Below are 15,312 nucleotides of genomic sequence, written 5' to 3'. Positions count from 1 at the left end.
AATAAAGAGGAAGCTAGATTAACAGGAGGGTTCTTAAAAAATATTAGGCCCGTAGTACTAATTCAGCTCTGTTCACTTGGAAATGATCAGGAATTTATATTCATGCATTTATGTATTTTTGAGCAAAATCTAATTTTCAGTTTTTGGCTTTTTTGTTATAGTCATGTTTGTAACTTGATTTAGGAATACTTACCTATATGTCTTGACCAGTATTTATTTCCTGCTATGTTCCAGGCACTGTTCTAGGTGCTGGTTTTAGAGCAGTGATTAAGGTCTCAGCTTGTAGAAAGTTTACAGTTACTGGTTTCAGCAATAACTTTATCTTAAAAGCTTTCTTTAAATTACTTTTTTTTGTTATTGTTGCTGTTGTTGCCTCTTAATCATTAAATTTCTTCCTCTGGGAAAAATCTTTGTGGGCCAAGAGGCAAAATAAAGTATTTTGTAGGTATTTATATAAGAATAGAGAAATTTCCAAAAAATTTGATGAAATTCAAAATACAAAAATAATAGAGTATCCTTTTCTGTAATAAAGATCTAATGAGAAAATGCATTTCTGTTTTTTGGTAGAGGCACTGGGGGAGACAACATTTTATTTAATTGAGTAAAAGTTGTGTTCCCTGTCATCAAGTTGATTGCAAATGTTCATCTTTAAAAAGCCTTACAAAAATATGTGGCAGGCTGGATTTGGCCTGGGAGCTGTGGTTTGCTGTCTTAGTATAGACTGTTGAGCTTAATTTTAACTTGTCCTTTATAATAAAATTTATCAAATGTTTACTAATTTTAAAGTAATTTGGAATTCTTGGAGATAAAGTAATTTCCTCATATTTTTCAGACTAAGGACCTGACAGACACATTGATGGATAATATGTCATCTTTAACCAGTCTTTCTGTTGGTACCCCTAAAATTTCTGCTTCAAGTACCTTCACTTCTGTTCCTTCCACGGGCCTTGGCATGATGTTTTCTACACCAATTGATAATACAAAGAGAAATTTAACAAATGGCCTAAATGCTAACATGGGCTTTCAGACTTCAGGATTCAACATGCCAGTTAATACAAACCAGAACTTCTTCAGTAGTCCAAGCACACCTGGAGTGACCAAGATGACACTGGGAACGCCTTCCACTTTGCCAAACTTCAGTGCTGTGAGTGTTCCTCCTGCTGGTGCGCAGCAGACTCAGCAGAGACCCACAGATATGTCTGCTCTTAATGATCTCTTTGGCCCTCGGAAGCCCAAAGTTAGCATGAACCAGTTATCACAACAGAAACCAAATCAGTGGCTTAATCAGTTTGTACCTCCTCAAGGGTCTCCAGGTATGGGCAGTTCAGTAATGGGAACACAGATGAACATGATAGGACAATCTGCCTTTGGTATGCAGGCTAATCCTTTCTTTAACCCACAGAACTTTGCACAGCCACCAACTACTATGACCAGTAGCAGTTCAGCTAGCAATGATTTAAAAGATCTTTTTGGGTGAGGTGTCATGCTCCCATTTTTGAAGGATTACTTCAGTTTTAATCATGGGTAAGCTGATTTACATCTTTATATAGTTGGCTTGGAGGAAGTACTTCTATGGGTAAGTGAATGATCCTTTGTTGGAAAAAAACCTGTCTTCATGCCAGCATAGTAGTTGTATGGACTCCTAACAGTTGGGGTTTTTAAAGCATTGAGGATTTTTTTCCTCTTACCAACTCCTCTTCAGGTTTTTAAAAGACCCAACCCATATCAATCTCAGTGAGAAAAAAGACACCTGAGTATCTTGAATAGCTGAATTTTTAAATCAAATGTTTTTTTTGGCTTGTAAATCTTGGTGTTTAAAAAATTGAGTTGATGGTAATTGCAAGTTTCATCTATTAAATACTACATGGTATGCAGTCTGCCTTCACCAGTCATTAGTCTTCATTTTTAATATGTGAAAAATCTTAATGCTGTATTGATTTGTTTGCAGTTAGTGTGATTGAGAAAATGATAAGCATAGCAAAAAGGATCAGGTCATTTGCTTTTCCAATCTTATTACTTCTCAGATGAGCTAATGTTTAGTACAAAGACCAAGCAAATACTGCACAGTTTAGCTTAACCTTGATTTTATTGGTTCAAATTAAAGGCATTGTTAACTATCATAAATGCAAACTAATCATTGTAAATTATATTTTAGCATGGTCTGCCTCAAATAGTAATGTATTTTTCTGCATTTACTTGGATATGTTTAGAATCACTTTTTTTCCTACTGTATCACAGACAAAAGAGGTATGTACTAATTTGTACAGATATTTGACAAAGCCCTCTGATATGCTTTCCCTGACTACTGCCTTCATATTTCATTTTGAATTCCAACTTCTGAGGTTGCAGCATATATGAATTGCATTTTCCAAAGGAGATTTGTAAGAATTAAACTATATTTAATGAGTAAACTTTTGAGATTTCTGCTGTATTGTTTCAAATGTAATAAACTTTACTTCTCTAAAAATGAGCACTTGTATCTTCTGGCTACTAACAGATTAATTTTCAGCTTGTTATGATAAAGTCTGGCTTAATCAGCTACTGCATCTGAAGTTTAATTATTTTCTAGGAATTTCAGAACCTTTTGTTCGAACATTTTTAAGTTCATGATTAGCCATTTTTAGGAAAAAAAATAAATTCTAACAGGACACATGCTTTCTTTTTCAAGGCCTTTCTCTGATATTTTTCTTTGATTTGCTGAGTAGTCACCCATGGAGTCTTATGCTACAGGTGTCATTTGTATTTTGTTAAATTATAGTCCATCATTATGTTATAACTTGAAACTGATCTTTCAGAGAACTATAAATTTATTATAATTGCTGCCATAGAGTTTGTGGTTTTTAATTATCTGAAACCAGCAATCATTTAAAATAAATCATGAAGTTTAGTTGCTGACACTACATTTATTCGCTGAAAAAATATACACACACTGAACATATAGAACTTGATTATAAAATGCAATTTGATAATGTTGGCAGCATTCAGTAAGAGGGTACTTTAAAAAATAAAAAGTCAGCTTTATATCTGGTTTCTGTATGTGCTGTACTTTGTTACATGGTTTTAGGAGAAGGACTCACAGGAATACTGAAGAAACATATCCAAGAAATGAAAAGCACTAGGAAGATCAAATGTTTTTGGCAAGTATATTCATACCTTGACCAGATTATCTGTCTTGTTTGTAACACAGTATCTATCTTGCAAAAAGTTTACTGTAAGGAATAAAATTGCTTAACATTGAAGAATTTTTCTTTGCAGCAATTCAGTAGTCACTGTTCATTAGGAAATTGCCTTTTGTTTTGTAAAATAATTTTGTCAGTGTTGAACTTCTAATTAGAAGGAGAACTTAATTTTTTTTGGAACTTCTAAATATAAAAATAGAGTATTTGAAAAAATATGTGATTCTTAGGTAATTTTCACATCTTGAAATTTGTTCATTCATTGAGGTAATGGTGCTACATTTTTAGAAAATTTTCTACACTTTTTTCCTACCTTCTTGAAGTTATTTTGTTTAAATCATTTCTGTCACTTGAGTTGTTACCATTGCCTTTTTCTGTTGTGAAATTGCCTCTAAAAATATTGCTGTTTTTAGGCTTGTATTTCTATGTGAACAAAATTTTCAAAATACTAGATCACCTTAAAATTATTTCAGATATTGACAGCATTTAAGTCCCCACGCTTAGAGTAGAAAATTGGTAGGTTAAAAAGCACCTGTAGACAGAAATTACCAGAAAGAGTCCCTTTTATTTTAATTGGTTCTTTATTCTCCTAATACTAAAGTGTGTGATGTATTTAGAGGATGTATAAGAGGAAATGGAAATAGACTATGTACTTGGCTGGGTTTTGTTTTGTTTTTATTTTGGGACGCTTATAACCCTTCTTTTCACCTGAATAAGTTAAGGAAGTAGGTTTTTTTGTTTTTTGTTTTTTAACCTGTAAAATACCTCACACGGTTGCTTTGCATATTAAAGGAAAAGGTATATGTGAAAGTACCTTATAGCAAGCAAAGAGTATGCAACAAATAAATTTCAGCTTTGATAAAACTTTCCATAGTAAGTTGTGGTTTCATGCAGTTAATTAGTGGCTGTGAAATAATTTTAAAACAAATCTATAAGAATTCAAACTATATAGGATTTTAAAAGATTATGTATATTTCTGGCTTTCAAACTATAACTGTGACACTCAGTAGGAAATATATCTTACATTACAAACCCAGTATATGAAGTTTATACCTGAAACAAAAGTTTCAGAAAATCTTATAGTATACTGTTTTTTTTTATTCTATCCTATTAATTAAAAACAAAAACAGAAACTAGTTACAATCCCTAAAAGGATTTTTCATGATGTGCTTTGAGTAAAACTGAAAGAATTCATTACTCTCTTTCTTCAAGGAGATGTAGAAACAGAGGGTCAGAGGTTTACATGGCCTAGCCCAAGAAAGTTAGAGCCAGGAACAGAAGCTAGATTTTTTTTTCCCCCTGATCTGCAATCCAATGCTGTCTACCATGTTGGCATCCTTTATATCCTTTATTGTATGAATTCTGGAATTGCTTTTGTCGAAATGGTTTAATATAGTATTATATTATGTGTTCAGTACTTATTTGGTACCATAAATATATTTATGTTGGAAAAGCTGACGTTGAAGAGGGAGAGGGAGATGATAGAACAGAAATGTTTAGAATCAGCCTCTGGGCTGCTTCTCTGAATTGTGGATGAGGATTGTTGGGGGAGCCAGGTTAGCAGTGCTTGCAGTGTCCAGACAGGTAGTAGAATTAAAGCATATAACCTTGAGGAGAGAGCTGTATAGTGAAAAAAGGCATTCCATCAAAATGGAGCTTGTCAGATATTAGAAATGTCTATCCAACACAGCCACGTTGCTCCAGCCACTCAGGAAGGATTTAACTACCTGGAATGCAGAACACGTGTAATTTAAAATTTCCTAGTAACCACATTAAAAAGTAAAAATGGATGAAATTAATTATAATAATGTATTTTGTTTAACTTGAACCAAAATATCTTTTCAACATGAACTGAAACAAAATTTAATGATATATTTTACATTCTTTTTTATACTTAGGCTTGAGATTCAGTGTATATGTTACAGTTAGGACATCTCAGTTCAGGCTAGTCACATTTTGAGTACTTAGTAGCCACATGTGGCTAGTAGCTCCTGTGTAGTGTAGGTATATATGGAAGGTAAGAAGCCAAAAGAGTGAACTATGGCAGTTACCAACTTACTGCTTCCCAGCTCCAAATCGATCCTTCTCTGCCCTGCTTTGTGATACTGGAGCTGGACCCTGTAAACATGTCTCCCTTGCCAGCTTGGAAGAATGTCAGGGTTCATCAGTAGAGGATCCTGAAGTGGCACTTCGAAGCAACAGCAGCAAGAAGTAACTTCTGGATTCTGGTTCTCCATTTTTATTCACCGCAGGAGCCTGGCAGCCCCAGCAGAGGACCCCCAGCTGTGCCTCAGTCATACTCTCCCACTTTGGAGCAGCTCCTGTGGGCTGCTTTTGGCCACTCCCTCAGCAGCTGTCTTCCACTCTGGCCCTCTGACAAATTTCTTCACCAGTGGCAGGCTGAATGTCCCTGTGGAAACCACACCTTTGCCGAAGAAGTCCAGCACTCAGCTTGAGGGGTTGGAGTAGGGAAGAGAACATCTCCTAGCCTTTAGTTCCTTAGTTTTCTTTTTACTTTCTCCCAGCTGGGGTTTTTTTGGTTTGTTCTTTTGGGGTTTTTTTTTTTGTTTTGTTTTGCAACTGCTACTTCTGAACTCCTTAGAGTCCTTTTTTATGCCTTTAAATAGTTAGCCACCTTCTACTAATTAACAATTATTTCATTAAAATTTCCCTGTTCAAATATCTAGTTTTGTCTCCTAACCTTACCTTCACTGATAAGACCCCTTAATCTATTAAGCCATTTAAAAATGGGGCCATAGGAAATATACTGTGCTGCTAACAAAAGCTATAGGGGATTGTGTATTTGCAGTCTATATTAAAACTTTCTTTTCTAAAAGTTCTTTGGAAATGTGTCATGAGTGGAAATATGATTTAGCTACTCTATACCTATTTGATGCAGTTCCAATTTTCATCTTTTTTCCCCCCTAGTTTTTGGTTATATATTCTTTCTTTGGTTGCCTAGGTTGCTAAGAAAGCCAGTGTTTGACTTTCGTATAAAAGTAATGAGATTGAAACCCTAATGTCCAGAGTTTGAATGTAGGAAGCAACATTCATGCAGGTCCCTTCTGAGTCCCTGCCAGTGGTTCTAAATGCAATGATGAAACAAAAGTCAAATATGGGGCATGTCCATGGGCACATTAGGAGCATAGAATGCATGGACTTATGAAGACAGATAAAGTTGGGGTTTGGGGATCTTTTTTTTTTTAAATCTCAGGCTAAAATTATAGCATTCATGCTCTATGGAAGTGGGATGGGATGCTTTACACATTTGTGCAGTTGGAACAGATCCAAGATAGTTAAGAAAATCTTGTCTGTAACAGTGGTTGCTCTTAAGATCACTTTTGTGAAGAGATGGAAAGGCCTTTCACTGAGGTGGTGTCCTCCTTAGACTGCTCCAGCCTCAGGAGGGGATGGTATCTCTATCCCCAGCTCCAGTGATCATATGGACCTGCCCCTAATCAGCAATGATATCTGTACCCAGATACTTGTCAGAGAACGACCTTTAACTCTCTTGCCCAACGTTCAGATCTCATTTTTGAGAAAATTTTATGGAGGAGGTCAAAAATTGAGTAATCCATCCATTTCTTTAGAAATTCTGAATGAAATTAAACCCACTGTGGAGACCTTTGTGCCTGGGTTGCCTTGTTTTGGCCACACATCAATTTCTGTTTGGACTGTATTGTGAAGCTTTGCCAAGGATGATGCTGGATCATCATTTTTTTTTTAATTTATTTATTGGCTGCATTGGGTCTTCTTGCTGCATGCGGGCTTTCTCTAGTTGTGGTGAGCGGGGTTACTCTTCGTTGTGGTGCACTGGCTTCTCATGGCGGTGCCCTCTCGTGGATCACGAGCTCTAGGCGCACAGGCTTGTGGCACGTGGGCTCAATAGTTGTGGCTCGCGGGCTCTAGAGTACAGGCTCAGTAGTTGTGATATACAGGCTTAGTTGCTCCATGGCATGTGGGATCTTCCCAGACCAGGGATCGAACCCATGTGCCCTGCATTGGCAGGCGGATTCTTAGCCATTGCGCCACCAGGGAAGCCTACCCTTATCTTTTAAAGTGTCTGACTAATGGAACAAATCACATGTTAATAGCTGGGAGGTTCAGCCAAATTTGCAGTCCACCTATAGCAAGTGTAGAGGATGTTAACAGTATGCATCGTTCAGTACTTACCTTCTGGCTTTATCTGATTTTTTAAATTATTTCTCCTTTGCTCTGATTTCTTTTTTTTTAAATTTTATTTATTTATTTATTATTTTTTTGTGGGTACACCAAGTCCAATTTTCTGTTTTTATACACATATCCCCGTATTCCCTCCCTCCCTCGACTCCCCCCCCACCCTCCCCGTCCCAGTCCTCTAAGGCATCTTCCATCCTCGAGTTTGATTTCTATTTTTTAAAAAAGGTTTGTATTATGTTCTTAGAAATTCTCATTTTGGAACAGGTAGAGTGTAAATAAGTACATGGAGTGAATGAGATTAAATCTTGTCTCCTTCACCAACTGACTGGAATAAGTTTTCTCAGCTATAAAATGAGGATCACGTCTTGCAGGCCTATTAGGATTAAATGAAGTAAATGAGTGTGAAGCACCTGAGAAGGCTCCTGCCGTACTGTAAGTGCTCGCTAGATATCCCCACCTTGCTTATGATGGACATAGGCCTCTAAAATAATATCCACTTGAATGAAGAACAGATACCTCACCTAGCATTATTTGAATACGTTTATTCAAAAAACAAGTGAAAATAGGCTGTAAGATTCTTGGGACATAAATAGTAATGAGATATATGCCTTGTCACTAAGGAATTTGTACTGTGGTTATAAAGGTAGCTGAGTAAGTTGACAATTACAGGACAGTGTGGTATATGCTGTGACAAATCTTAACATGGGAGGGACAGCCACCCTAGACTAGGGGAGTGGGGAAGGCTTCTTCAGAGGTGGGACTGAGCTTCTGTGTTATCAAATGATTACTTAGGAATTACATTTTCCCAAATTAAGCTGGACACACTGGGGAGGGGATAAAAGCAGGTAACTCCCAAGGATCTTTTGAATTCTGAGATTACAGAAAATTGCTTGAATTAAGGAAAGTCTGGTCAAATGACTTGTTTACCAGGAGAAGTGGAGTTAATGTTAGCTGAATAAGCCAGGGATGACACCAACGCAAGGAGTAAAACAAGTGAGGTATATTGTTATTTTTTAAGTAATAATGTATGCTTCATAGAATATTTCAGAAGTTTATGAATCCACACTTGTGAGTTTAATGAAGGTATGCTGAATAGATAAATAAATCTATTGTACTTAAAAACAATGGCTGGGGAATTCCCTGGCGATCCAGTGGTTAGGACTCTGTGTGCTTTCACTGCCGGGGTCCAGTTTCAATCCCTATTTGGCGAACAAAGATCTGGCAAGCCACACAGCATGCCCCGCAAAATAAAAAATGTAAAAAGCAGAGGCTGGTTTCTGGGGGTGTGGGGGGGGTAGGGGGAGCAGGGTGGCAGAAATGTCTGGCATAAATGAATTTAGTCTATAAACCACCAGAAGATGTCACTGTCTCCCAAGTGATGGTCCATTACATTGGCTCTTTTTCAGGTATGTTTTTGAACACTGAGAGACTGTGACAGATTGATGTCTGCCTTGTAGTATTGAATCTATAAGGATAGGACCTCACAAGAAATACTTGCTGAAGGTGTGTAGGTTTGTTCCAGCTTGATTCTTGATTCCCTAGATGTATGAACCCTGTTCTCTGTTTCATGTATTGAAATTCTCTGGACACTCTGGATTTCATCTGTGCTTTCAAGAAAAGTTAAGGTGTGAAATGTCCTCCAAAATATCCTCTCTGATCTCGACTTTCTCCCACATTTTCAGGTTTCATTACTATTATGCAACTTCATTTATTAAATTATCAGATTTTCTGTATTCTATCTTGGACACAATTTAAGATATCCTTGAATTTTGTTTTTAAAGTCAACTTTCGTGGTGTGTAAAGCAAAACTGTAACATTTCCACACTAATGATACTGAATGAAATGAACCAGTATTTCCCCAATTACTCAGAAGTAGGGATTTCAGACTGTCTGAGCCAAATATATACCAGTATATAACAGGAAATAACATGTTAAAAAATAAATTATCTTTACAACCAGAAAACAGGCTCAAAAATTGATAATTGAGTGTCTTGTGCTGGGGGCTGTGGGAGTGGGATTCTTCTAGATAAAAGGATTAATAATTTGTTAAAGGCAGCCAGTGACAGCCAGCAGATGAGGACATGAGTATAATTTCTGCTTCAATTCTGCCCCAAACCTCAAAAGAACTAAATACATCACTTGTCTTCTCCATGCCCATTGGTTTCAACAGTAAAGCGGAGTAGTCTGCCCAACCTAGTTCTCTAGGTAGTTATAATCTCAAAGGAGCAGTGAAAAATGAAGTTATTAATGTGTTTCATGAATATAAGGAATTCATGTACATTTTTCTATGAAAAATGTAAAATACTCAAATTATTCCATGCTATGTAAAGCCTTCCTGTATTTCTGTGTTTTGATTATTTGACTTTAAAGTTTTCATAATAGGGAAAATCTGGGAAAGTTTTTTTCATTAATTGGGAAAAATAAGCAGTTACATTGATGAACTGAAAACGAACTTGATTTGTTTCTAGGGTGTCCGTGTATGCAAACCTTATGATTGCAAAGCGTTATAGAGACATTTTATTTAATAATGGTATAGAATGATGTTCCTATAACTTAGGAACATAGAGCCAAATTAATTGAATTCCAGTATCCAGTCACAGTGAGCTGAAATGTAATGGGACTAACCATGCTTTATTGTGGACTGGAAGCAGTGCTGTATAATGAAGTGAGCATTTGTAATTAATTGGTTTAAATCCTGGCTCTGCCAAAAAACTATGTAACTTTGTAAGTATGTAACTATGTAACCAAACTATGTGATTATGTAACTTCTTGAGTTTGAGCCTCAGTTTCCTGGTATGTAAAATGGAAGTAAATATCTGTTTGGTCATTCTACTTTGTCATTTCTAGTTTTTCATTCTCCTTTGTGAGAATGAAATGAGATGAGGAAACTCAAGTCAGCAAGACAGATAAAGAAGCAATGATTACAGAATGGGATGAAGGTTCCCATTAGCCTTCTCTTAGAAAGGGTGGACTATCAGACTTCGGTGGATGGGGGCAGTCTTAATCCAGGGGCTGGTATATCAGTGTTTTATGTTAAATTCTCTTTATTTTACTATTGGTTTGCCCTATGTTAGGGTGGAACTTTTTAGTGAAAGCAAACAGATTAGTATGTACTCTCAAAAACTGTCACCCTGTTTTACTTCTAAAATTTTCATTCTTGCTGTCACAAGCTCACCTCCACAGTCACCTCTCTATCCTATCAGTGGGGGATGCGTTCCAGCCCTTGCCCCCCTGCCCTCCAACCCCTGCCCGGCACTCCGCAGGATGCCAAAATCTGGAACATTCAAGTCCCTTATCTGTCTACAGATGCAGAAACCATAGATATGGAGTGCTGACAGTAGTTAGGTGCTCAAAGACTTTTTAAAAATGCAAAGATTCTGAATACATCTTTCCTGAGTTATGTTAAAGGCAGTCCTTAGTAGCCACAGTAGGATTTATAGGATCAAGACGTACTGTGTATTGTGGCTCAGGAAATGGACTTAAGGACCTAGTCCCCAATCTCCACATTCTGCTGGCCAGGCTACCTTGCTCAAAATTGAGACTTGGTTTCTCTATCTGCTTATTTGTTACACAGGTGGTTGGGTGAGTTAAGTGAGATACTTGAAAGTGCTTTGTATACAGGTTTGATTTAAAAGCATGTCAAAAGTAGAAGTGCAGTGGAAAAAGTTGTTTTATATACATTCAGATTAGTACTAGTGATAGTTATTAACAATATACAAATTTTAAAGGATTGGGAGAAGTGCGGAATAAAATAGTTTTATGTTGGTATTAGTATGTTATGGGGGGGGAGGGGAAGAGGAGTATGGAATTGGGGTTAGAATGGGGCCTGGAAAATTTGCCACAGAATTCAGGAGAGAAGGAACCTCAGGAAGATTAATTTTCTTCATTACCTCTGTTTCCTTATGAAGTTTCTTATCCTAAAAGGTGAATAACTTGGTTATTAGCTCTGAGCCTGGCTAAAATTCTCCACCTAACACTTTGATTGGATTTGATGAAATTATTTTCTTGAATAAATATTATTATTTGTCTAGGTAGATTGGAATGACTTGGCTAACAACCAGCTTATGAGATCCACTTTTTTCACTCTTGAGAGACTGGAGTCCTACCTAAAATTGAGCTAGGCAGTCAGGCTTGCTCTCACGGTGTTAGGTACAGGCAATATTAGCACTTCAGGATTTGGGTTTTAAACCATTGATATAGTCAAGATTCTTTATCCATGAGGAGCAAAAACTACCTTAGCTAGAGTAAACTGTTGTAAAAAGAGGGCAATTGTTTATAAGGATGTGGGTATTTCATGAAACCCAAGAGTAGAAGTACAGCTGGGTCTAGACAGACAGGAACTGGAAGGCCAATAGAAACAGATACCCTTGCCCTGCTAAAGTTTCATTGTGTTCCGTTCCTCTCACTCTTTGCCAGAGCAGTCCATAACATGAAAGTAACCACCCCCAGTTATTGTTCTAGGGTTCTGCAAGATTAACTAGCAGTCTTCCAATGCTAAAGTTAAATTACAGGAGAATTTAGCATCTGGCTGGCTCAGCATGGTGCAGGTGCCCAGCCCTGGTCCATCCACCAGTGGTCAGAGGAGATGGGAAACATTACAGTGTATACAGGACTTTCGGAGACCCGTCTCCTTAGAAGAGGAGGGGGTGGTAGTGGGAGGGAAGTTCCCTGAGAATGAGGAATTGCTGTGATCTGGGCACGCACCTCTAAAGATGTCCTACTCTATCTTATTTTCTCTAAAGAAAGGCTCTTTCTGTACAGAATGGTGGGAAGTCATCAAATACATGTCAATGGCTAGATTTTTTTCCCCAATAAATATTCAGTCTACATATCCCCAGCATCGACCAAAGCTTTTGTTTCATGGCCCTCAGGGGTTTCTGCTCTACACACCATTTCCTTTATCTTTGCTGTATTTGGTAGTTTGTGATGGGGAGCAGGTGTTACTGCTCTTCTGTAAAGCTCACGATCATTGTTCCAGCCTTGTTTTCTACCACGTGGCACACTCACCTAAGTCTCTGAAACTATGCAGCTTCCCCCCAGGTGCCACGCTCTCTCAGGCAAATCTTTGCTCCCACATTTTCTTTTCTTTTGCTTGCCTCATTCTGTTATCCCTGAAAGCTTATACTATCACCTCCTCTTCTAGGGAACCCTCTCCCACTCCCTTACAAGCTAACTTAGGTGTCCTTACCTGTGTTCCCATCACTATATGTATCAGTCACTACACCGTACAGACTCATTCATTTTCTGGTTTCTTTTTTTTAAAAAAATTTATTTATTTTTATTTATTGGCTGTGTTGGGTCTTTGTTGCTGCATGCAGGCTTTCCATAGTTGTGGAGAGCGGGGGCTACTCTTTGTTGCAGTTTGCAGGCTTCTCATTGCGGTGGCTTCTCTTGTTGTGGAGCTCAGGCTCTAGGCATGCAGCCTTCAGTAGTTGTGGGGCGTGGGCTCATTAGTTGTGACTTTCGTGCTCTAGTAGCCACAGGCTCAGTAGTTGTGGCACATGAGACTAGTTGTTCCATGGCATGTGGGATCTTCCCGGCCCAGGGATCAAACCCATGTCCCCTGCATTGGCAGGTGGAGTCTTAACAACTGTGCTACCAGGGAAGCCCCTCTGGTTTCTTTCTTCAAGGGAAATACCACAGTTCAAACTACATCACCAGTGTCTCAAAAAGGCCTGCCACATAGTAGGCCCTCAAGAGGAGGAACAAATGATTAAATGAATAAAATGAGCCTCAGTTCTGGAAGGTTGGACTTTATATTTTCTTGTCTCTATTATCAACAGTTCTACTGATAGAAGTTACGAGTACAGAGACAGGTGAAGGCTTGTTGGTGGAGTGATTAGATATGTGATTTCCTGGAGTCTTAGCATTCTCAGCCTTGAGGGGTTGTGGGTGGCAAGATTGGTTTAAACGTATACTTGCCATTCAATCTACCAATTCCACCCCTAGATATTTCCCCAAGGGAAATGAATAGATCTGTCCACAGAAGGACTTGCACACAAATGTTTGTAACAATTTTATTCATAATAGCCAGAGGTTGGAAGCAACCTAAACGTCCGTCAACAGGTCAATGGATAGACACAGTGTGGTACGTCCAGACAGTAAAATATTCCACAGAAGCAGAAAAGGAGGAACAAACTAATGACACAAGTTGTGACATGGACAAACCTGAAAATCATCATATTAAATGGAGGAAGCTAGAAAAAAAGAGACAATATGTTGTATGTTATATAGTATGTTGATTCCATTTATGTGAAATGTCCAGTAAAGGCAAAGCTATAGAGACAGAAAGATTGATGGTTGCCTGGGGCAGTGTGGGGGATGGGAGACAGGGATTCACAGAGAATATGAGGGATCTTATTGGGGTAATAGAAATGTTCTATCTGCTTTATGGCGATGCTTGCACGACATGGTAAATTTATTAAAAATCATTGATTGTCCACTTGAAATGAGTGAAGTACTCATATATGATAGGCAAAATATACCTCAGTAAAGTCGGAGGAGGCAGTATGGGTGGTGGAAGGAGAGAGAGAGAGCAGAGACAGAGACAGAGGCAAAGAATAACAGGACTGGGTGGAGCTAGGCTGTTGGGATCTGAAACCTAGCAAGTCTAACCTCTCTTTGCCTCAGTTTCCTGTCAGTAAAGTTGGGGAAAATAACAATTAACTATCCACAAAGTAGTGTTGGAAAGATTGTGATAATATGTAAACAATGCTTAACACAAAGTTTGGACCATAACACAGCTCAATAAATATTAGCCACAATAATAATCATTATTATTATTGGTGGTAGTATTTAACCTACCAAGGATCCAGCTCTGACTTAGATCAACTTAATTCAGATCCGGGAGAAGGATTTGGACTGCGGCTGCAGAGGGCAGTGACTGATCTTGTGGAAATGACGTGGGGGAAGCCTGAGATCTCTAAAGCACAGGATTTGTCAGCCGCCTGCAGGCGGGGGGACTGGAGCCCTGCAGCCTCACAGATGAAGGCTGTTTCTTCACGGCAGCGTCATTTATGGAGGAGGTCATCCTGCTGCCCATCCGTGTGGGAGCACCATGGGCTATTTCTACTGCAGTCCAAAAATGATTATGTTACACCACTACATGCTTGGAGGACAGGTGATTTGGGGGCACAGAGGAGGACACCTAACCTTGTGTATGAGGGTTTCTAGAGGAAGTGATATCTCTGTGAGACTTAAGAATCCCTTGACATTTCCGAGATGAAGGGTGAGGAGAGTTATCCAGGCAGAGGGTACAGTGGGAGTAAACCTCAGAGATGATAGGGAGCTTGCTGAATTCAGTGAAGAGCTGATATAAAGAGCAGAGTGACAAAAAACAAGGCTGGAGTTCCACAGAGGGCCTTGTGTGCCCTGATAAAGAACTTGGATTTATCCTGAGCATATTGAAGACCAGTGAAGAGTGCTAAGCAGGTTCTCGGACTGGCTCAGTCATCTTCAGTTCAATAGTCCCAGTGGCACTTACACATCACACCTTGAGGGACCCTGCTCTGTTGGTCAGGAGCAGATAAATGCCCCCCTAGAGGTCTGTGGCCTGGGTTTTGCATTTAGCCTCCTCGAGTGCAATGGTTCCTCCAAGGACCACATCTATACTGGTGTCTCACAGCAAAGATGTTTCCCAGCTCCCATGAGGGGCATAGGAGGCCATAGTGTGCTGGCTGAGAGCCTGTCTTGGGGGCCAGACCTCAGAAAAGCAGAGGACTTGTGAATGTTTCACACACTTCGCCCTGGGTGCCTGCTCTGGCTGAGAGCCCATTAATAAGCCCCAGCGGCCTCCGGGCAGGTATTGTGCCGGTTACTATGGCATCACCTTGGAAAGGTTCACTCAGGGAAAGCCACAGCCGAGCCCAGTGAGCGAGGCAGGAGGGGAATGTGGTCAGAAGCAGCAGGAGGGGCTGGAGATAGGCTGCAGATGCTGCTGCTGGTCTTGGGACACCTC

At 39.0% G+C, this 15,312-nt stretch overlaps 2 protein-coding genes across 9 annotated transcripts in view; both read left to right on the top strand.

Annotated features, from left to right (window-relative positions):
* Positions 1–4,040, top strand: part of SCYL2 (SCY1 like pseudokinase 2) — a 68,913-nt gene extending 64,873 nt beyond the window's left edge. For 4 of the 5 annotated variants that reach the window (XM_057741200.1, XM_057741197.1, XM_057741198.1 and 1 more), the window contains exon 18: positions 833–4,040. In XM_057741200.1, the coding sequence (XP_057597183.1) occupies positions 833–1,477 (645 nt within the window). In that variant the 3' untranslated portion in view covers positions 1,478–4,040. The remainder of the gene's footprint in view (positions 1–832) is intronic. The other variant, XM_057741202.1, reaches the window with a different exon arrangement.
* A 131-nt stretch (positions 4,041–4,171) lies between these two features.
* The window catches only part of SLC17A8 (solute carrier family 17 member 8), a 62,057-nt gene continuing 50,916 nt past the window's right edge, over positions 4,172–15,312 (top strand). For 3 of the 4 annotated variants that reach the window (XM_057741205.1, XM_057741203.1, XM_057741206.1), the window contains exons 1-2: positions 4,172–8,858; positions 14,197–14,475. The gene's annotated coding sequence lies outside the window, so the exon portion shown is untranslated. Of the gene's footprint in view, positions 8,859–12,137; positions 14,476–15,312 lie in introns of those variants that run through there. The other variant, XM_057741204.1, reaches the window with a different exon arrangement.

The sequence above is a fragment of the Hippopotamus amphibius genome, chromosome 7, assembly GCF_030028045.1.
Source record: "Hippopotamus amphibius kiboko isolate mHipAmp2 chromosome 7, mHipAmp2.hap2, whole genome shotgun sequence".
Taxonomy (NCBI): domain Eukaryota; kingdom Metazoa; phylum Chordata; class Mammalia; order Artiodactyla; family Hippopotamidae; genus Hippopotamus; species Hippopotamus amphibius.
This window is presented reverse-complemented; position numbering and strand designations above follow the sequence as displayed.